Source organism: Haematobia irritans, chromosome 5, assembly GCF_050003625.1.
Source record: "Haematobia irritans isolate KBUSLIRL chromosome 5, ASM5000362v1, whole genome shotgun sequence".
Lineage (NCBI taxonomy): Eukaryota > Metazoa > Arthropoda > Insecta > Diptera > Muscidae > Haematobia > Haematobia irritans.
In genome coordinates, this window is record NC_134401.1 from 155,557,910 (window position 1) to 155,581,833 (window position 23,924).

The 23,924-nt window shown below is 21.0% G+C and overlaps 1 protein-coding gene across 4 annotated transcripts in view; it reads right to left on the minus strand.

The window, feature by feature from the left end:
* ASPP (Ankyrin-repeat, SH3-domain, and Proline-rich-region containing Protein) overlaps positions 1-23,924 on the minus strand; it is a 479,404-nt gene that overhangs the window by 323,153 nt on the left and 132,327 nt on the right. For 3 of the 4 annotated variants that reach the window (XM_075309697.1, XM_075309699.1, XM_075309698.1), the window contains exon 3: positions 8,192-8,250. The exons of the other annotated variant lie outside the window; for it this stretch is intronic. In XM_075309697.1, the coding sequence (XP_075165812.1) occupies positions 8,192-8,227 (36 nt within the window). In that variant the 5' untranslated portion in view covers positions 8,228-8,250. The remainder of the gene's footprint in view (positions 1-8,191; positions 8,251-23,924) is intronic. 4 annotated transcript variants of the gene reach the window in all.

A 23,924-nucleotide genomic window follows, 5' to 3' on the forward strand; every position in this document is an offset into this window, starting at 1 on the left:
TTCAAAAAACTTCTATAGAAATAAGATTTTACAAAAATTTGCTTTTAAATTAAAATATTAAAAAAAATTTCCATAGAAATAAAATTTTGACAAAATTTTCTGTAGAAATAAAATTTTGACAAAACTTTCTATAGAAATAAAATTTTGACTAAATTCTCTATAGAAATAAAATGCTTACAAAATTTTCATAAAATTTTCTATAGAAATAAAATTTTCTATAGAAATAAAATTTTGACAAAATTTTCTATAGAAACAAATTTTGACAAAATTTTCTATACAGAAATAAATTTTTGACAAAATTTTCTACAGAATAAAATTTTGACAAAATTTATAATAGAAATAAAATTTTGACAAAATTTACTATAGAAATAAAATTTTGACAAAATTTACTATAGAAATAAAATTTTTTACAAAATGTACTATAGACATAAAATTATGACAAAATTTTCTATAGAAATAAAATTATGAAAAAAATTGACAAAATTTTCTATAGAGAAATAAATTTGTGACAAAATTTTCTACAGAATAAAATTTTGACAAAATTTACAATAGAAATAAAATTTTGACAAAATTTTCTATAGAAATAAAATGTTAAAAAAATTTTCCACAGAAATAAAATTTTACCAAAATGTTGACTAAATTCTCCATAGAAACAAAATGTTTACAAAATTTTCTATAGAAATAAAAGTTTGAAAAAAGTTACAAAAACTTTCTATAGAAATAAAATTTTGACTAAATTCTCTATAGAAATAAAATGCTTACAAAATTTTCATAAAATTTTCTATAGAAATAAAATTTACTATAGAAATAAAATTATGACAAAATTTTCTATAGAAATAAAATTTTGACAAAATTTTCTATAGAAATAAAATGTTAAAAAAATTTTCCACAGAAATAAAATTTTACCAAATAAATTTTACCAAAATTTTGACTAAATTCTCCATAGAAACAAAATGTTTACAAAATTTTCTATAGAAATAAAAGTTTGAAAAAAAGTTATAAAAGTAAAATTTTATCACAATTTTCTATTGAAAAAAATTTGAAGAAAAAAATTAAAAAAGTTTTATCAAAATTTTCTATGGAAATAAAATTATGACAAAATTTTCTAAACAAATAAAATTTTGACAACATTTGCTATACAAAAAATGTTTGAAAGAATTTTCAATAGAGAAATAAATTTTTGACAACATTTTCTACAGAATAAAATGTTGACAAAATTTAAAATAGAAATAAAATTTTAACAAAATTTAAAATAGGAACAAAATTTTGACAAAATTTAAAATAGTAATAAAATTTTGAAAAAATTTACAATAGAAATAAAATTATGACAAAAATTTCCATAGAAACAAACTGTTGACAAAATTTTTTATAGAAAAATAATATTTTGACAAAATTTACTATAATTATGACAAAATGTTCTATAGAAATAAAATTTTGACAAAATTTTCTATAGAAATAAAATGTTAAAAAAAATTTCCACAGAAATAAAATTTTACCAAAGTTTTCGATAGAAATAACATTTTGAAAAATTTTGAAATTTTTTATAGAAATAAAATTTTGACAAAATTTACTATAGAAATAAAATAATGACAAAATTTTCTATAGAAATAAAATTATGACAAAATTTTCTATAGAAATAAAATTATGACAAAATTTTCTATAGAAATAAAATTCTCTATAAAAACAAAATTTTTACAAAATTTTCATAAAATTTTCTATAGAAATAAAATTTTGACAAAATTTTCTATAGAAACAAATTTTGACAAAATTTTCTATAGAGAAATAAATTTTTGACAAAATTTACAATAGAAATAAAATTTTGACAAAATTTACAATAAAGATAAAATTTTTTACAAAATTTACTATAGACATAAAATTAAGACAAAATTTTCTATAGAAATAAAATTATGACAAAATTTTCTATAGAAATAACATTTTGACAAAATTTTCTATAGAAACAAATTTCGACAAAATTTTCAATAGAGAAATAAATTTGTGACAAAATTTTCTACAGAATAAAATTTTGACAAAATTTTCTATGGAAATAAAATTTTGCTGAAATTTTCAATAGAAATAAAGACTTTTTCACAATTTTCTATATGACTAAAATTTTCTATAAAATTAAGTTTTCTTTAGAAATAAAATTTTGACAATAAATAAAAAAATTTTCCAATGAAATAATATTGTGACTAAATTTTCTATAGAGAAATAAAATTTCGACAAAATTTAGTTTTGTTGAAAATTTTAATTTTCATGTTACTCTATACCATGTTGGTGCAAGCTAAAATAGTTAAATCATTTAAAATTCGACTCAATTACAATTCGAGGGATATTTATACACTCAAAAAAAAAAATGTGGCCAATAGGAAATAAGATAAAAATCAATTATTAAATTTGGTAGATATGTGGTAATATGTTCTTCAAATTTTGATAGTTTATTTTCGGAACGAGTGGCAACCGTGGTTGTTATATGCATTAGCTTTGAGGACATTGTAACAGCAGTGACTAGAAAAATGGAAAAATGTTCCATTTTTACAATTGCATTAAAAGCACAAGTTCACATGTGGAATGTTTTGTCGCAGTTCTCAGCTCTCTACCTCACCTCCCTTTCTATAACTCTAACGAAATGATACACATGCAATTCTAATTCTCAACATTTGTACCACCCTCCCCATTGCCCACGTTTTGGAATGGTTGTTAAATATTTTAGCCAACTCACATATGTATATGTATGTGTGAGCAATGAGTAACAAACACGCATAGGAAAGAAGTTTCAAATACTATGAACATGATTATTATGTTTTTTCTTATTTTAACAAAAAAAAAAAAACAAAATTCATTCATTTAAATGAATATGAAAATATCATGCATTGGGGTAAATGGATATTAGGGTGTACCTCTTTAAAGAAGAAGGTGTAAATTAGGCCTTATTTCAAAATTGCAGTCCGTTGCGTTTTCGGACTTTAAGTGTTAAATAAAAATGTTATATATTTGCACGTAATGTAATGTAATGACGGACACATTTTAGAAATCTATTTATATATTCTATAGAAAATTTTGTCAAAATTTTATTTCTATAGAAAATTTATCTCAATAGAAATTTTTTTTCAAAATTTTATCTATAGAAAATATTCATAACGAAATTTTTGTCAAAATTATATTTCTATAGCAAATTTCGACAAAATTTTATTTCTATAGAAAATGTTGTCAACATTTTACTTCTAGGTTAGGTTAGGTATAGTGGCAGCCCGATATTTAAGACTATTCAGTCCATTGTGATACCACAGTAGTGAATTTCTCTCTTATCACTGAGTGCTTCCCGATTCCATGTTAAGCTCAATAACAAGGGACCTCCGTTTTATAGCCAAATCCGAACGGTTTTCCACATTGCAGTGCAATCACTTATAGAAGCTTTGAAACACTCAGAAATGTCTCCGGAATTACTGAGGTGGGGTAATCCATCGTTAAAAAGTTTAATTGTGTTTGATCTACACTGGGTTTGAACCCACGACCTTGTGCAAGGCGGCCATGCGAACCATTGCACCATGGTGACTCCCCTACTTCTATAGAAACTTTTGTCCAACTTTTATTTCTATAGAATATTTTCGAAAAATTTTATTCCTATAGACAATTTTTTAAAAATGTTTATTTCTGTAGACATTTTTTGAAAAATCTTATTTCTAAAGAAAATTTTGAAAAAAATTTTGTTTCTAAAGAAAATTTTTGAAAAATTTTATTTCTACAGAAAATACTTTAATTTAAAATTTTTTTTCTATAGAAAGTTTTGTCGAATTTTTATTTCTATAACAATTTTGTCAAAATTTGTTAGTATCTTAATTTTGTATTTATCTTCATAATTTATTATGATTTTAAATAAACCAATAATAATAATTTTATTTCTATAGAAAATGTTGTCAAAATTTTATTTCTATAGAATGTTGTCCAAATTTTATTTCTTTAGAAAATTTTGTCAAAATTTTATTTCTAAAGAAAATTTTGTCAAAATTTTATTTTTCGTAGAAAATTTTGTCAAAATTTCATTTCTAAAGAAAATTTTTGCAAAATGTTATTTCTATAGAAAATTTTGTCAAAAATTTATTTCTATAGAAAATTTTGTCAAGACTTTATTTCTGTAGAAAATTTTATCCCAATTTTATTTCTATTGAAAAATTTTATATCTATAGACAATTTTGCCAAAATTTTATTTCTATAGAAAATTTTGTCAAAATTTTAGTTTTATAGAAAATGCTTGAAAAATTTTATTTCTAGGGAAATATTTTGAAAAATGTTTATTTGTATAGAAAATTTTGTCAAAATTTTACTTCTATAGAAAATTTTGTCAAAATTTTATTTCAATAGAAAATTGTGTCAAAATTTCATTTCTCAAGAAAATTTTTGCAAAATGTTATTTCTAAGCAAATTTTGTAAAAAATTAATTTCTATAGAAAATTTTATCAAAATTTTATTTCTATAGAAAATTTTGTCAAAATTTTGTTGCTATAGAAAATTTTTGCAAAATTTTACTTCTATAGAAAATTTTATTTTTAGGGAAATATTTTGAAAAATATTTAGTTGTATAGAAAATTTTACTTCTATTACAAATTTCGTCAAAATTTTATTTCCATAGAAAATTTTGTCAAAATTTTACTTCTATAGAAAATTTTGTCAAAATTTTACTTCTATAGAAAATTTTGTAAAAATTTTATTTCCATAGAACATTTTGTCAAAATTTTATTTATTATAGAAAATTTTGTAAAACATTTATTTCTATAACAAATGTTGTCAAAATTTTATTTCTGTAGAAAGTTTTGTAAAAATTTTATTTCTATAGAAAATATTGTCAAAATTTTAGTTTTATAGAAAATTTTTGAAAAATTTTATTTCTTGGGAAATATTGTGAAAAATGTTTATTTGTATAGAAATTTTTGTCAAAATTTTAATTCTATAAAAATTTTGTTAAAAATTTATTTCCATAGAAAATTTTTGAAAAATTTTATTTCCGTAGAAAATTTTGTCAAAATTGTATTTCGATAGAAAATTTTTGTAAAATTTTATTTCTGTAGAAAGTTTTTGTCAAAAATTTATTTCTACAGAAAATTTTGTAAAAATTTTATTTCTATAGAAAATTTTTCAAAATTTTATTTCTGTAGAAAGTTTTTGTCAAAAATTTATTTCAATAGAAAATTTTGTAAAAATTGAATTTCTGTAGAAAGTTTTTGTCAAAAATTTATTTCTATAGAAAATTTTGTCCAAATTTTATTTCTTTAGAAAATCTTGTCAAAATTGTATTTCTATAGAAAATTTTGTCAAAATTTTATTTTTTGTAGAAAATTTTATTTCTATAGAAAATTTTGTTAAAATTTTACTTCTATAGAAAATTATATAATATTTTATTTCTATACAAAATTTTGTCAAAATTTTAGTTTTATAGAAAATGTTTGAAAAAAATTATTTCTAGGGAAATATTTTGAAAAATGTTTATTTGTATAGAAAAATTTGTCAAAATTTTACTTCTATCGAAAATTTTGTAAAAATTTTATTTCCATAGAAAATTGTGTAAAAATTTCATTTCTGAAGTAAATTTTTGTAAAAATTTTTTTTCAATAGAAAATTTTGTAAAAATTTTATTTATATAGAAAATTTTGTCAAAATTTTACTTCTATAAAAAATTTTGTCAAAATTTTATATCCATAGAAAATTTTGTCAAAATTTTACTTCTATATGTTTATTTGTATAGAAAATTTTGTTAAAATTTTACTTCTATAAAAAATTTTGTCAAAATTTTATTTCCATAGAAAATTTTGTCAAAATTTTACTTCTATAGAAAATTTTGTAAAAATTTTATATCCATAGAAAATGTTGTCAAAATTTTATTTCTATAGAAAATATTGTCAAAATTGTATTTCGATAGAAAATTTTTGTAAAATTTTATTTCTGTAGAAAGTTTTTGTCAAAAATTTATTTCTACAGAAAATTTTGTAAAAATTTTATTTCTATAGAAAATTTTTCAAAATTTTATTTCTGTAGAAAGTTTTTGTCAAAAATTTATTTCAATAGAAAATTTTGTAAAAATTGAATTTCTGTAGAAAGTTTTTGTCAAAAATTTATTTCTATAGAAAATTTTGTCCAAATTTTATTTCTTTAGAAAATCTTGTCAAAATTTTATTTCTATAGAAAATTTTGTCAATTTTTTTTTTTTTTGTAGAAAATTTTGTCAAAATTTTATTTCTATAGAAAGTTTTGTAAAAATTTTATTTCTATAGAAAATATTGTCAAAATTTTAGTTTTATAGAAAATTTTTGAAAAATTTTATTTCTTGGGAAATATTGTGAAAAATGTTTATTTGTATAGAAATTTTTGTCAAAATTTTACTTCTATAAAAATTTTGTTAAAAATTTATTTCCATAGAAAATTTTTGAAAAATTTTATTTCCGTAGAAATTTTTGTCAAAATTGTATTTCGATAGAAAATTTTTGTAAAATTTTATTTCTGTAGAAAGTTTTTGTCAAAAATTTATTTCTACAGAAAATTTTGTAAAAATTTTATTTCTATAGAAAATTTTTCAAAATTTTATTTCTGTAGAAAGTTTTTGTCAAAAATTTATTTCAATAGAAAATTTTGTAAAAATTGAATTTCTGTAGAAAGTTTTTGTCAAAAATTTATTTCTATAGAAAATTTTGTCCAAATTTTATTTCTTTAGAAAATCTTGTCAAAATTTTATTTCTATAGAAAATTTTGTCAAATTTTTTTTTTTTTGTAGAAAATTTTGTCAAAATTTTATTTCTATAGAAAATTTTGTCAAAATTTTACTTCTATAGAAAATTTTATAATATTTTATTTCTATACAAAATTTTGTCAAAATTTTAGTTTTATAGAAAATGTTTGAAAAAAAATTATTTCTAGGGAAATATTTTGAAAAATGTTTATTTGTATAGAAAAATTTGTCAAAATTTTACTTCTATAGAAAATTTTGTAAAAATTTTATTTCCATAGAAATTGTGTAAAAATTTCATTTCTGAAGTAAATTGTTGTAAAAATTTTTTTTCAATAGAAAATTTTGTAAAAGTTTTATTTATATAGAAAATTTTGTCAAAATTTTACTTCTATAAAAAATTTTGTCAAAATTTTATTTCCATAGAAAATTTTGTCAAAATTTTACTTCTATATGTTTATTTGTATAGAAAATTTTGTTAAAATTTTACTTCTATAAAAAATTTTGTCAAAATTTTATTTCCATAGAAAATTTTGTCAAAATTTTACTTCTATAGAAAATTTTGTAAAAATTTTATATCCATAGAAAATGTTGTCAAAATTTTATTTCTATAGAAAATATTGTCAAAATTTTAGTGTTATAGAAAATTTTTGAAAAATTTTATTTCTTGGGAAATGTTGTGAAAAATGTTTATTTGTATAGAAATTTTTGTCAAAATTTTACTTCTATAAAAATTTTGTCAAATTTTTATTTCCATAGAAAATTTTTGAAAAATTTTATTTCCGTAGAAAATGTTGTCAAAATTGTATTTGTATAGAAATTTTTTGTAACATTTTATTTCTGTAGAAAGTTTTTGTCAAAAATTTATTTCTATAGAAAATTTTGTATAAAATTAATTTCTATAGAAAATGTTATCAAAATTTTATCAAAATTTTATTTCTATAGAAAATTTTGTCAACATTTTATTTCTATAGAAAATTTTTGCACAATTTTATTTCTGTAGAAAGTTTTTGTCAAAAATTTATTTGTATAGAAAATTTTGTCAAAATTTTATTTCTATAGAAAATGTTTGCAAAATTTTTTTTCTGTAGAAAGTTTTTGTCAAAAATTTATTTCTACAGAAAATTTTTGCAAAATTTTATTTCTATAGAAAATTTTTGCAAAATTTTATTTCTATTAAACCCCCACCCTAATACATCAACATATTCATGTTTTACATTCTCACACGTCCGCTAGTGTGCTAGTTCCTTTAGGGATATTTTAAAAAAATTAAATAATTTTTCCCCGTTCTTGTTGTATTTCCTTAACTAGCAATTATTTCCACTGTCATGCTTTGGCAAATGACGCGGGACGGGGGTCACAACTATTACGATGAGCTGGTATATGTAAAATGGAAACTTTGGAAGCCTTCATTCATGATACAACAAGCATAGACCAAGGGGAAGGGGGATATCAAACGTAAATTTAGTTAGTACTTACAATATCGTCCAAGTTGTTAGTCGTCGGCTCCTTCATACCATGACGCACATGTAGAATATCTAAAGAAAATAGAAAGAAAGCGAAGAAATCCCATTAAAGCATAAAATGAAATAAACCAACACAAATGTAATATTATGAAATGTAGTATGAGGGCAAAAGGGAAATAAATTTAAAAATGAATGAATCAGGATGTCGTTTTTACACGATGACTACTAAAGCCCATAGCATAATCTCTCCCACCCTCTCTTGTAAGCCATAAGGCTTATCAGCATCATAGAGGAAGTGGCGATAGAACAATCTTCAATTTCGATGAGATACATTTTGAAAAGTAATTTAATAAAAACAATTTATTTGTTCAAATAGTCTTCTAAGATTATACCCGACCAGACCAGACCTGACCTAACTCAGACCAGATCTTTTACTACGGATGTCTTTGGTGAGAAGGATTTAGAAGATAAAACATAAAGGAAAGTTATTATCCCTTCATTAATCTCATTCCCGCAGAGATTTCCTTCGTCGTTTAGTAAGTAACACTTTTAGCCGATTGCTTGGCCAGAAAAAAAAAATTGAATTTGAGGATGCATATAGAATGGTAATGGGCACAATGGGTTCTATATGATATAAATTTAAGATGTGGCAGAAAATAAAAATATATAAAATTTAAATTAAGCTTAAATAAATTAAAATTTAAATTATAATAAAAATTAAAATTAAAGATTTTTTCAGCTACCCATATGTTAGCATAAAATGTATTAAAATCTTAGTAAACAAAATTTGGTCAATCGATAATTAGTTATTTCCACTGCAACCCCATTGTGGGTCGACACAAACGGTGCCCATAAATAAATAAAATTTTGACAAAACTTTCTATAGAAATAAAATTTTGCAAAAATTTTCCTTCGAAATAAAATTTTGAAACAATTATCTCAAGAAATAAAATTTTGACAGGATTTTCTATAGAAATAAAATTTTTACAAAATTTTCTATAGAAATCAAATTTTGCAACAAAAAATTCCAATAGAACAAAAATATTTTATTGCACAATTTTTCTAAAGAAATACATTTTTTGATAGAAATAAAATTTTTCAAAAATTTTCTATAGATATAACATTTTTCAAAAATTTTCTATAGAAATAAAATTTTTCAGAATTTTTCTATAAAAATACAATTTTTCAATAATTTGCTAAGAAATAAAATTTTTCAAAAATTTTCTATAGAAATAAAATTTTTAAAAAATGTTCTATAGAAATAAAATTTTTCAAAAATTTTCTATAGAAATAAAATTTTTCAAAAATTTTCTATAGAAATAAAATTTTTCAAAAATTTTCTATAGAAATAAAATTTTTCAAAAATTTTCTATAGAAATAAAATTTTTCAAAAATTTTCTATAGAAATAAAATTTTTCAAAAATTTTCTATAGAAATAAAATTTTTCAAAAATTTTCTATAGAAATAAAATTTTTCAAAAATTTTCTATAGATATAAAATTTTTCAATAATTTCCTATAGAAATAAAATTTTTCAAAAATTTTCTATAGAAATAACATTTTGCAAAAATTATCTATAAAAATAAAAATTTTGTATAGAAATAAAATTTTTCAAATATTTTCTATAGAAATACAATTTTTCAAAAATTTTCTATAGAAATAAAATTTTTCAGAAATTTTCTATAGAAATAAAATTTTTGAGAAAGCAAATTATTATTTTGAGAAATCAAATTATTGAAAAATTGTATTTTTATAGAAATAAAATTTTTCAATTATTTTCTATAGAAACGAAATTTTACAAAAATGTTCTATAGAAATGAAGTTTTTCAAACAATTTCCCTGGAAACAAAATGTGACATAATTTTCTATAGAAATATTTTTTTTAGTAGATTACTCTAGGGCAACAGTGTCAGCACATAATTTCTTATTTCATGGCAAACTCACTGCTGGCAAAGCAAACACAAATAACCCCTTGAAAGAAATTTACTATGCAATTTATGATTTTAATTGAACTGAAACGGCTTCTTAGAATGTAATTGGTCAATATTGATATTTTAGCAGTCAGTGTCGGACAGAAAAGTACCCTTGGAGAACTAATAGTGAATGTCATAAGGTTAGGCAAAGTTTGCTAAATATTTAAATGAATGAAAATTTAAATTTAAAAATTATAAATGAAATAATATTAAAATTTAAAGGTAAATAAACATTTAAAATAATGACAAAAACTAAAACAGAGAATTAAAATAAATTAAATATAATATAATTTATATTAACATAATTTGGATGAAACTAAGCAACCTTTAGCTAAAATTTAGCGTTTTCTCTAAGATGCGAGCGAACAGATTACGGGCCATTCTTGCAAGCAAACATGCACATAGCAAAAAATTTTATTTCAATAGAAAATTTTGTCAAAACTTTATTTCTTAGAAAATGTTGTCAATATTTTATTTCTTAGAATTTTTTTTTTAAATTTTGCAAATTTTAATTTCTATCGAAAATTTTATTTTTGTAGAAAAATTTCTCAAATTGTTTTTTTTTTCTAGAAACTTTTTTTCAAAACTTTATTTGTATAGAAAATTTTGGCAAAATTATATTTCTATAGAGAATTTTTGCAAAATTTTATGTCTATCGAAAATTTTTACAAAATTTTTAGAAAATTTTATCTCTATAGGAAATTGTATCAACATTTTATTTCTATAGAAAATTTAGTCAAAATTTTATTTCTATAGAAAATGTTGGCAAAATTTTATTTCTATAGAAAATATAGTCACAATTTTATTTCTATAGAAATTTTTGCAAAATATTATTATTATAGAAAATTTTGTCAAAATTTTATTTTTATAGAAAATTTTGTCAAAATTTTATTTCTATAGAAAACTTTGTCAAAATTTTATTTCTATAAGAATTTTTCTCAAAATTTTATTTCCGTAGAAAATTTTCTCAAAATTTTATTCCTATAGAAAATTTTGTCAAAATTTTATTTCTATATAATATATTGTCACAATTTTATTTCTATAGAAAATTTTCAAAATTTCATTATTATAGAACATTTTGTCAAAATTTTATTCTTATTTTATTTCTATAGAAAATTTTGTAAAAATTTTATTTCTATAGGAAATTTTCTCAAGATTTTATTTCTATAGAAAATTTTCTCAAAATTTTATTCCAATAGAATATTTAGTCAAAATTATATTTCTATAGAATAATTGTCACAATTTTATTTCTATAGAAATTTTTGCAAAATTTTATTATTATAGAAATTTTTGCAAAATTTTATTATTATAGAACATTTTGTCAAAAATTTATTCCTATAGAAAATTTTGTCAAAATTGCATTTGTATAGAAAATATTGTCACAATTTTATTATTATCGAAAAGTTTTGCAAAATTTTATTTCTACAGAAAATTTAGTCAAAATTTTATTTCTATAGAAAATTTTGGCAAAATTTTATTTTTATAGAAAATTTTGGAAACATTTTATTTTTACAGAAGATATATGTAAATTTTTATTTTTAAAGAAAATTTTGTCAAAATTTTACTTCTAAAGAAAATTTTGTCAAAATTTTATTTCTTTAGAAAATTTTTGCAAAATTTTATTTCTATAGAAAATAATTGCAAAATTTTATTTTTATAGAAAATTTAGTAAAAATTGTATTTCCATAGAAAATTTTGTTTTTACAGAAGATATATGTAAATTTTTATTTCTAAAGAAAATTTTTGCAAAATCTTATTTCTATAGAAAATTTTTGCAAAATTTTATTTCTATAGAAAATTTTGTCAAAATTTTATTTCTATAGATAATGTTGGCAAAATTTTATTTCTATAGAAATTTTTGCAAAAATTTATTATTATAGACAATTTTGTCAAAATTTTATTTTTATAGAAAATTTTGTCAAAATTTTATTTCTATAGAAAACTTTGTCAAAATTTTATTTCTATAGGAATTTTTCTCAAAATTTTATTTCTGTAGAAAATTTTCTCAAAATTTTATTCCTATAGAAAATTTTTGTCAAAATTTTATTTCTATAGAATATATTGTCACAATTTTATTTCTATAGAAATTTTTGCAAAATTTTGTTACTATTTTAGTTAATTATAATTTTATTTTATTTCTATAGAAAATCTTGTAAAAATTTCATTTCTATAGGGAATTTTCTCAAAATTTTATTCCCATAGAAAATTTTGTCAAAATTTTATTTCTGCAGCAAATTTTGTCAAAATGATATTTCTATAAAAAATTTTGTCAAAATTTTATTTCTATAGAAAATTTTGTCAAAATTTTATTTCTATAGGAAATTTTCTCAAAATTTTATTACTGTAGAAAATTTTCTCAAAATTTTATTCCTATAGAAAATGTTGTCAAAATGTTATTTTTATAGAAAATATTGTACCAATTTTATTATTATCGAAAAGTTTTGCAAAATTTTATTTTTACAGAAAATTTTGTCAAAATTTTATTGTTATAGAAAATTTTGTCAAAATTTTATTTCTATAGAAAATTTTGTCAAAATGCTATTTTTACAGAAGACATATGTAAATTTTTATTTCTAAAGAAAATTTTGTCAAAATTTTATTTCTAAAGAAAATTTTGTAAAAATTTTATTGCTTTAGAAAATGTAGTCAAAATTTTATTTCTATGGAAAATTTTGGCAAAATTTTATTTCTATAGAAAATTTTGTCAAAATTTTATTTTTATAGAAAATGTTGTCAAAATTTTATTTTTACAGAAGACATATGTAAATTTTTATTTCTAAAGAAAATTTTGTCAAAATTTTATTTCTAAAGAAAATTTGGTAAAATTTTATTTCTAAAGAAAATTTTGTCAAAATTTTATTTCTATAGAAAATTTTTGCAAAATTTTATTTCTATGGAAAATTTAGTCAAAATTTTATTTCTATAGAAAATTTTGTCAAAATTTTATTTCTATGTTTATGTTATAATTTTGGGAATATTTGTTTGGCTTGAGGTCATGGACTAATGAAAAATGCTGGTGTTAATGTTTTTCATTACATGATCACCGATGGTGTATCGAAATATCCGAGAATAGCAATATTTCAATAAAAAGTAATGAAAAACATTAACACCAGCATTTTTCATTAGTCCATGACCTCAAGCCAAACAAATATTCCCAAAATTGTAAAATTTTATTTCTATAGAAAATTTTGTCAAAATTTTATTTCTATAGAAAATTTTGTCAAAATTTTACTTCTATACTTCTATAGAAAATTTTGTCAAAATTTTACTTCTATACTTCTATAGAAAATTTTGGCAAAATTTTATTTTTATAGAAAATTGTGGCAAAATTTTATTTTTAGATAAAATGTATGTAACTGTTTATTTCTAAAGAAAATTTTGTCAACATTTTAGTTCTATAGAAATTTTTGTCAAAATTTTATTTTTATAGAAAATTTTGTCAAAATTTTACTTCTATAGAAAATTTTTGCAAAATTTTATTTCTATAGAAAATTTTGTCAAAATTTTATTTCTATAGAAAATTTTGTCAAAATTTTATTTCTTAGATTTTTTTAATGTTATTTCTATAGAAAATTTTGCAACAATTTTTTTTCTATAGAAAAGTTTTGCAAAATTTTATTTCTACAGGAAATTTAGTGAAAATTTTATTTCTATGGAAAATTTTGGCAAATTTTTCTTTTTATAGAAAATTTTGGCAAAATTTTATTTTTACAGAAGATGTATGTAAATTTTTATTTCTATAGAAAATTTTGTCAAGATTTTATTTCTATAGAAAATTTTGTCAAAATTTTATTTCTATATAAAATTTTTGCAAAATTTTATTTCTATAGAAAATTTTTGCAAAATTTTATTTCTATAGAAAATTTTGTCAAAACTATATTTCTTAGGAAATTTTGTCAAAACTATATTTCTTAGAAATTTTTGTCAAAATTTTATTTCTATAGATAGTTTTGGCAAAATTTTATTTTTATAGAAAATTTTGGCAAAATTTTATTTTTACAGAAGATGTATGTAAATTTTTATTTCTAAAGAAAATTTTGTCAACATTTTATTTCTAAAAAAAATTTTGTCAAAATTTTATTTTTATAGAAAATTTTGTCAAAATTTTATTTCTTAGAAATTTTTTTTAATGTTATTTCTATAGAAAATTTTGCAACAATTTTTTTTCTATAGAAAAGTTTTGCAAAATTTTATTTCTATAGACAATATTGGCAAAATTTTATTTCTATAGAAAATATTGGCAAAATTTTATTTTTACAGAAGATATATGTACATTTTTATTTCTAACGAAAATTTTGTCAAAATTTGATTTCAAAACAAAATTTTGTCAAAATTTTATTCCTATAGAAAATTTTGTCTAAATTTTATTTCTGTAGATTTTTATACCCTTAACCACTACTGTGCTACAGCGTATAATAATTTTGTGCGTTTGTATGTTACGCCAAGAAGGAAAAGTCTGAGACCCATCGTTTAGTATACCAATCGTCTTAGAATTAAATTCTGAGTCGATTTAGCCATGTCCGTCTGTCTGTCTGTCTGTATATGTAATTATGTGTGCAAAGCACAGCTCGCAGTTTAAGTCCGATCGTTCTGCAATTTGGCACAGAGTTTTACTTTGGCTCAAAGACAATCGCTATTGATTTTGAAAAAAATCGATTCAGATTTAGATATAGCTGCCATATATATTTATCACCGATCTGGTCATAATTGACATATTTATCAAGGTATTTTCTTAAAATTTCGCACAACCAAATATTTTGGGGCTCTCGTCAAATGTGCAAAATATCAGCAAAATCGGTTAAGATTTAGATATATGTCCAATATATATCTATCGCCCGATTTATACCCATATGACCACGGAGGCAAAGATAGCAGAATTATTATTCTAACTATGCATGTCAAATTTGGTCAAAATCGGTTCAGATTTAGATATAGCTTCCATATATATGTACGCCTGAGTTGGGGAAACATGGTAGAATGTTTCATATTTTAGACACATTTTCAGTGGGATTTTCCTCCAATTGACTCGATAGTTTCCACAGAGAATTTACATTTTACACAAAATACTGTGATGAATTCCCCATATACAAAATTATATTTCCCATATTTTTTACTAACATTGTGTTTCAACGCACGGCGATTTGAATTTTAATTCTAGAGATTTTGTAGAAGTACAAAAAATTGTCTCCAAGTCGGCTAAGATATAAATATTTTGTATATGGGAATATAAACCTTCATAATAACTCCCAACAAATTTGAGATGGTAACACAACTTTTGGTCTACATAGTGGTGAAGGGTATAATATAGTCGGCCCCGCCCAACTTTAGACTTTACTTACTTGTTTTTTTTTTTTTTTTAATTTTAGTTTTATAGAAAAGTTTTGCAAAATTTTATTTCTACAAAAAATATTGTTGAAATTGTATTACTATAGAAAGTTTTGGCTAAATTTTATTTTTGTAGAAACTTGTTTCAAAATATTATTTTTATAGAAATTTTTGTTAATTTTTTTTTGTTTTTAATATTTTGTTTAAATATTTTTTTTTAATAGAAAAATTTGTCAAAACTTTAATTGTATAGATTGTTGTTTTTTTTTTTTTTTTAAATTTCATTTTTATAGAATTTAATTTTATTTCTATAGAAAATTTTTCCCATTAATTTTTTTTTTGTCATAAGCAGATTAAAACATTTTCATAAATTTTTAAACAAAATTTTAAAAATTTTAAAAACAAAAGATTTATTTAAATAGATTTTCGTCAGCAAGCCATAGGAAAGGAAAAACAAAAATAATGAAGAACCAAACAGAGACCATAGGAATTAAGGAAATTCTTTTGAAATGATAAGGAAACATTTTGCTACACTCCAATGATGGTTGGACCTCCACCACCTATCAACTAACATCGTGGCAGACACAATGAGGTTTGTGTTTTTCGTTTTTTTTTTGCGAACCATGGTATTTGTTTTCATCCTTCTGACACTTAACAATACAATTATGGTTTAACCCTCCTTTAGCTTAGTGAACACAGAGCTTGGCATAAATGAATTCACCAACCGAAACGAAGGAAGGGGTGAAAAATCTGAAAACAATCTCAACATTCCAATGCTCTTTGTCCCATCAGCGCCTATGTCATATAACGAATAAAAAACACTCTCAAATGTTCATGGTCGCTGGAATTTAGAATCGTTTATACCTCCTCCATATAATCATTGTCAGCATATTATCCTTTCATATCCTTGAGCGAAAGATTCACTCTACCAGCTACCAGCAAAGTCGGTGATGACATCATAAGAAATCCATTTAACTCCGGCAAATTCAAATGCAAATAAAACATTTGGAGGCAAGGGTTGGCCGCGACGCAAAGACAACAAAAGGATCCAAAAACGACGAGTGAGCAAACACACTGACAGACAGACATACAGTCAGATAGACACACACTCACACATTTCTGAGGACATTTTGAGATTATTGTTATGCATAAAGATATCCTTTCCTCCACTTCCACCTCCACCTCCACCTCCCCCTATATACAAATCTGCGTGTCTCATAAAAGTGAATATTCCACCTACTACACACACACACTCATTTCAAAGACCACCTACTCAAATTTAAAATGGAACATTTATTAGAATCAGGCCTAACATTGAGATTTTGCCACAATTCACCACAACAAAGACGACTACAATGTTGTTTTATTTATTTAGCCGTTAAATACAAATTTCAATTTCAAATTGTTAAGAATCCTTTCTTTGCCTATGCAGATGTTCTAATGGTCTTTAAATATCAAAAGCGACCGGCCGTCGATAGGATGAATTTCATTAAAGGCTAAATTGAAACATACGATCTAGAAGGGCGTTAATTTAATTTTCAAGAGAGATTTAAAGTTTATTGTTAACCATTAAAGGAGTGGACCCCTAGTTGGTTAAATGAATAAATGTTATGGAGTATGTAAAACGTAATAATTTTATTTTCTTAAAATAGCATAGAAAGAAGATAATCACCTAATTATAGTTTTGTGGTCATGGACACAATAAAAATATTACAAAGTAAACGAACAATTTCAAAAAAATGGGCCCAATGAAAATAAACCCCAAATTCACAAATGAAGCAGGGCCAAAAATGGTGGATCGATGCTTCACAATGAATATGAGCCCCATGAAAATTATCCCCAAAAATATGTAGCCGAAGCATGAAAATCGACTCCAAGATAAAAATTTGTACTTCTATAAAAAAAATTTTCCAAAACCTTATTTCTATAAAGAGTTTTGTCAAAATTTTACTCCTTTAGAACATTTTGTCAAAATTTTATTTCTACAGAAAATTTTGTCGAAATTTTATTTCTATAGAAAATTATTGTCAAAATTTTATTTCTATAGAAAATTTTTGCAAAAATTTATTTCTATAGAAAATTTTTTGCAAAAATTTTATTTCATTCATTTTGTTTAATTATTGTTGGTTTATTCTTCAATCATTTTGTTGTTTTTGATTTCAGCTTAAAACCATGTAGTGGCTAAACTACAAGTGTAGCTTAATTTTGACAAAATTTTCTAAAGAAATAAAATTTTGACAAAAATTTTTAAATAGTGAAAATTTCGACAAAATTTTCCATAGAAATAAAATTTTTGACAAAAGTTGCTATGGAAATAAAATTTTGACAAATAAGTGAATTTTCTGTAGAAATAAAATTTTGAAAAATTTTCTATAGAAATAAAATTTTGCAAAATTTTTCTAAAAAAATAAAATTTTGACAAAATTTTCTAAAGAAATAAATTTTTGCCTAAATTTTCTATGGAAATAAAATTTTTCAAAAAATTTCTATAGAAATAAAATTTTGACAAAATTTTTTAAAGAGTGAAAATTTCGACAAAATTTTCTATAGAATAAAAATTCTTGACAAAATTTTCTATAGACATAACATTTTGAAAAAATTTTCTATGGAAATAAAATTTTAACAAAATTTTCTATAGACATAACATTTTGAAAAAAAATTCTATGGAAATAAAATTTTGAAAAATGAATTCTATAGAAATAAATTTTGGCTAAATTTTCAATAGAAATAAATTTTTACAAAAATTTTCTACAGAAATAATATTTTGAAAAAATTTTCGAACGAAATAACATTTTGCCAAAATTTTCTAAAGAAATAAAATGTCGACAACATTTTCTACAGAAATAAAATTTTGCAAAAATTTTCTATAGAAATTAAATATTGACAAATTTTTCTATAGCAATAACATTTTGCAAAAATATTCTATAGAAATAAAATTTTGCTAAAATATTTTATAGAAAAAACATTTTGGAAAAATTTCTATAGAAATAAAATTTTTTTGTTGTTTTTGATTTCAGCTTAAAACCATGCATTGGCTAAACTACAAGTGTAACTTAACCAACAGAGGAAAAAAATGTTTGTTAAAGTTGTCAAAAACAACAAAATGATTGAAGGATAAACCAACAATAATTAAACAAAACGAATGAAGTAAGAGAAAGCACGCTCAAAATCAACCCAGTCAACTGCACTCAAATCGATGATTTGACAGTGGCAAAGGAAAAGAGATATGTTTGTACATATTTATGTCGACAAAAGCCGGCTATCATAACCCTTTTTCGGAAGGTTCAAGTGTGGTTCACTTTGGGTTTAGTGAATTGCCTGAATTTATTCTAATAATTGGTTGATAGTTTTGCTGAAATTGCAGGGTGATGATGAGGAATGGGAGCCACCGTGGTGCAATGGTGAGCATGCCCGCCTTGCATACACAAGGTCCTGGGTTCGATTCCTGCTTCGACCGAACACCTAAAAGTTTTTCAGCGGTGGATTATCCCACCTCAGTAATGCTGGTGACATTTCTGAGGGTTTCAAAACTTCTCTAAGTGGTTTCACTGCCATCTGGAAGGCCGTTCGGACTCGGCTATAAAAAGGAGGCCCCTTGTCATTGAGCTTAACATAGAATCGGACAGCACTCGGTGATAAGAGAGAAGTTCACCAATGTGGTATCACAATGGACTGAATAGTCTAAGTGAGCCTGATACATCGGGCTGCCACCTAACCTAACCTAACATGATGAGCAAAGTGGTAATTCCGAAACGTACGCCCAACCAACCATCTTGCAGTCTTTAGGGCTTTGCCCAAATAGATTTGACAAACACTTTTTTCCTCTGTTGGTTAAGCTACAATTGTAGTTTAGTCAATGCATGGTTTTAAGCTGAAATCAAAAACAACAACAAAATTTTATTTCTATAGAAATTTTTCCAAAATTTTATTTCTATAAAATATTTTAGCAAAATTTTATTCCTATAGAATATTTTTGCAAAATGTTATTCCTATAGAAAATTTTGTCAATATTTAATTTCTATAGAAATTTTTCCAAAATTTTATTTCTATAGAAACTGTTGTCGACATTTTACTTCTTTAGAAAATTTTGGCAAAATTTTATTTCGTTAGAAATTTTTTTCCAAATATTATTTCTGTAGAAAATTTAGGCAAAAATTTATGTCTTTAGAAAATTTTGTCAAAATTTTATTTCTTTAGAAAAATTTTATTTCTATAGAAAATTTTTCAAAATTTTATTTTTACAGAAAATTCATTTATTTGTCAAAATTTTATTTCTATAGAAAATTTTGTCGAAATTTTCACTCTTTAAAAATTTTTGTCAAAATTTTATTTCTTTAGAAAATTTTGTCAAAATTTTATTTCTATATAAAAATTTGGACAACAATTTATTTCTTCAGAAGATTTAGTCAAAATTTTATTTCTCCAGAAAATTTTGTCAAAATTTTATTTCTTTAGAAAATTTTGTCAAAATTTTATTTCTATAGAAAATTTTGTCAAAATTTTACTTCTATGTAAAGAAAATGTTTGCAATTTTTTTTTTCTATAGAAAATTTTATTTCCATAGAAAATTTAGGCAAAAATTATTTCTTTACAAAATTCTGTCAAAATTTTATTTCTATAAAACATTTTTCCAAATTTTTTTTCTAAAGGAAATTTTTGCAAAATTTTATTTCTACAGAAAATTTTTATTTCTTTAGAAAATTCAGTCAAAATTTTATTTCTATTAAAAATTTTGTCAAAATTTCTATAGAAAATTTTCGCAACATTTTTATCTAAAGAAAATTTTTGCAAAATTTTATTTCTACAGAAAATTTTTGCATAATTTTATTTTTACAGAAAATTTTTGCAAAATTTTATTTCCATAGAAAATTTAAACAAAATTTATTTCAATATAATTCATTTGTCAAAATTTTATCTCCATAGATAATGTTGCCAAAAATTTATTTTTAAGAAATTTTTTGAAAAATTTTATTTCTATAGAAAATTTTTTCAATATTTTATTTCTTTCGAAAATTTTGTTAAAATTTTATTTCTGTAGAAAATTTTGTCAAAAATTTTAATTCTATAGAAAATTTTGTCAAAAATTTTGTTTCTATAGAAAATTTGGTCGAAATGTTCACTCTTTAAAAAATGTTGTCAAAATTTTATTTCTATAGAATTGTTTTGCTAAATTTTATTTCCATAGAAAATTTAGGCAAAAATTTATTTCTTTAGAAAATTTTGTCAAAATTTTATTTCTTTAGAAAAATTTTGCAAAATTTTTCAAAATTTTTTTCTACAGAAAATTCATTTATTTGGCAAAATTTTATTTCCATAGCAAATTTTGTCAAAAATTTTATTTCTATAGAAAATTTTGTCGAAATTTTCACTCTTTAAAAATTTTTGTCAAAATTTTATTTCTTTAGAAAATTTTATCAAAATTTTATTTCTATATAAAAATTTGGACAACAATTTATTTCTTCAAAAGATTTTGTCAAAATTTTATTTCTTCAGAAGATTTTGTCAAAATTTTATTTCTTTAGAAAATTTTGTCAAAATTTTATTTCTATAGAAAATTTTGTCAAAATTTTATTTCTATAGAAAATTTTGTCAAAATTTTTATTTCCATACAAAATTAATGCAAAATTTTATTTCTATAAAAAATTTTTGCAAACTTTTACTTCTTTAGAAAATATTTGCAAAACTTTACTTCTATGTTAAGAAAATGTTTGCAAATTTTTTTTCTATAGAAAATTTTTGCAAAATTTTATTTCCATAGAAAATTTAGGCAAAAATTTATTTCTTTACAAAATTCTGTCAAAATTTTATTTCTATAGAAAATTTTTCCAAATTTTTTTTTCTACAGAAAATTTTTATTTCTTTAGAAAATTCTGTCAAAATTTTATTTCTATTAAAAATTTTGTCAAAATTTCTATAGAAAATTTTCGTAACATTTTGATCTAAAGAAAATTTTTGCAAAATTTTATTTCTACAGAAAATTTTTGCAAAATTTTATTTTTACAGAAAATTTTTGCAAAATTTTATTTCCATAGAAAATTTAAACAAAATTTATTTCTATATAATTTATTTGTCAAAATTTTATTTCCATAGAAAATGTTGGCAAAAATTTATTTTTAAGAAATTTTTTGAAAAATTTTATTTCCATAGAAAATTTTTTCAATATTTTATTTCTTTAGAAAATTTTGTTAAAATTTTATTTCTGTAGAAAATTTTGTCAAAAATTTTATTTCTATAGAAAATTTTTTCAAAAATTTTATTTCTATAGAAGATTTTGTCGAAATTTTCACTCTCTAAAAAATTTTGTCAAAATTTTATTTCTATAGAAATTTTTTGCAAAATTTTATTTCCATAGAAAATTTAGGCAAAAATTTATTTCTTTAGAAAATTTTGTCAAAATTTTATTTCTTTAGAAAAATTTTGCAAAATTTTTCAAAATTTTATTTCTACAGAAAATTCTTTATTTGGCAAAATTTTATTTCCATAGCAAATTTTGTCAAAAATTTTATTTCTATAGAAAATTTTGTCGAAATTTTCACTCTTTAAAAATTTTTGTCAAAATTTTATTTCTTTAGAAAATTTTGTCAAAATTTTATTTCTTTAGATAATTTTGTCAAAATTTTATTTCTATAGAAAATTTTGTCAACATTTTTATTTCTATACAAAATTTATGCAAAATTTTATTTCTATAGAAAATATTTGCAAAATGTTGGCGACATTTTATTTCTTTAGAAAATTTTGGCAAAATTTTATTTCGTTAGCAAATTTTTTCAAAATATTATTTCTGTAGAAAATTTTTGTAAAAATTTATTTCTATTGAAATTTTTTTTCCATAGAAATTTTTTTTCAAAATGTTATGTCTATGAAAATTTTGCTAAAATTTTATTTCCATAGAAAAAATTTTCAAAATGTTACGTCTATAGAAAATTTTGTCAAAAATTTTATTTCTATAGAAAATTTTGTCGAAATTTTAACTCTTTAAAAAATTTTGTCAAAATTTTATTTCTATAGAAGTTTTTTGCAAAATTTTATTTCCATAGAAAATTTAGGCAAACATTTATTTCTTTAGAAATTTTTGTCAAAATTTTATTTCTTTAGAAAAATTTTGCAAAATTTTATTTCTATAGAAAATTTTTCAAAATTTTATTTCTATAGAAATTTTTGTTCTATAGAAAATTTAGACAACAATGTTTCCAATGTTTCAAATTTTTTTTTCTATAGAAAAATTTTGCAAAATTTTATTTCCATAGAAAATTTGGACAAAAACTTATCTCTTTACAAAATTCTGCCAAAATTTTATTTGTATAGAAAATTTTGTCAAAATTTCTATAGAAAATTTTTGCAAAATTTTATTTGTATAGAAAATGTTGTCGACATTTTATTTCTTTAGAAAAATTTGTTTCGTTAGAATTTTTTTTCGAAATATTATTTCTGTAGATAATTTTTGTAAAAATTTATTTCTATTGAAAATTTAGCCAAAATTTGTTTTTATTGAATTCATTTTTCAAAATTTTATTTCCATAGAAATTTTTTTTAAAATGTTATGTCTATAGAAAATTTTGTTAAAATTTTATTTCCATAGAAAAATTTTTAAAAATGTTATGTCTATAGAAAATTTTGTCAAGAATTTTATTTCTATAGAAAATTTTGTCGAAATTTTCACTCTTTAAAAAATGTTGTCAAAATTTTATTTCTATAGAATTTTTTTGCAAAATTTTATTTCCATAGAAAATTTAGGCAATAATTTATTTCTTTAGAAAATTTTGTCAAAAGTTTATTTCTTTAGAAAAATTTTGCAAAATTTTAATTCTACAGAAAATTCATTCATTTGTCAAAATTTTATTTCCATAGCAAATTTTGTCAAAAATTTTATTTGTATAGAAAATTTTGTCGAAATTTTCACTCTTTAAAAATTTTTGTCAAAATTTTATTTCTTTAGAAAATTTTGTCAAAATTTTATTTCTTTAGAAAATTTGGACAACAATTTATTTCTTTAGAAGATTTTGTCAAAATTTTATTTCTTTAGAAAATTTTGTCAAAATTTTATTTCTATAGAAAATTTTGTCAAAATTTTTATTTCTATACAAAAAATATGCAAAATTTTATTTCTATAAAAATTTTTTCCAAAATTTTACTTCTATAGAAAATGTTTGCAATTTTTTTTTCTATAGAAAATTTTCGCAAATTTTTATTTCCATAGAAAATTTATTTAAAAATTTATTTATTTCTTTACAAAATTCTGCAAAAATTTTATTTCTATAGAAAATTTTGTCAAAATTTCTATAGAAAATTTTTGCAAATTTTTTTTTCTAAAGAAAATTTTTGCAAAATTTTATTTCTACAGAAAATTTTTACTTCTTTAGAAGATTCTGTCAAAATATTATTTCTATAGAAAATTTTGTCAAAATTTCTATTGTAGGCCTCCTGAACAAGCGATTCAATATGACAATCGC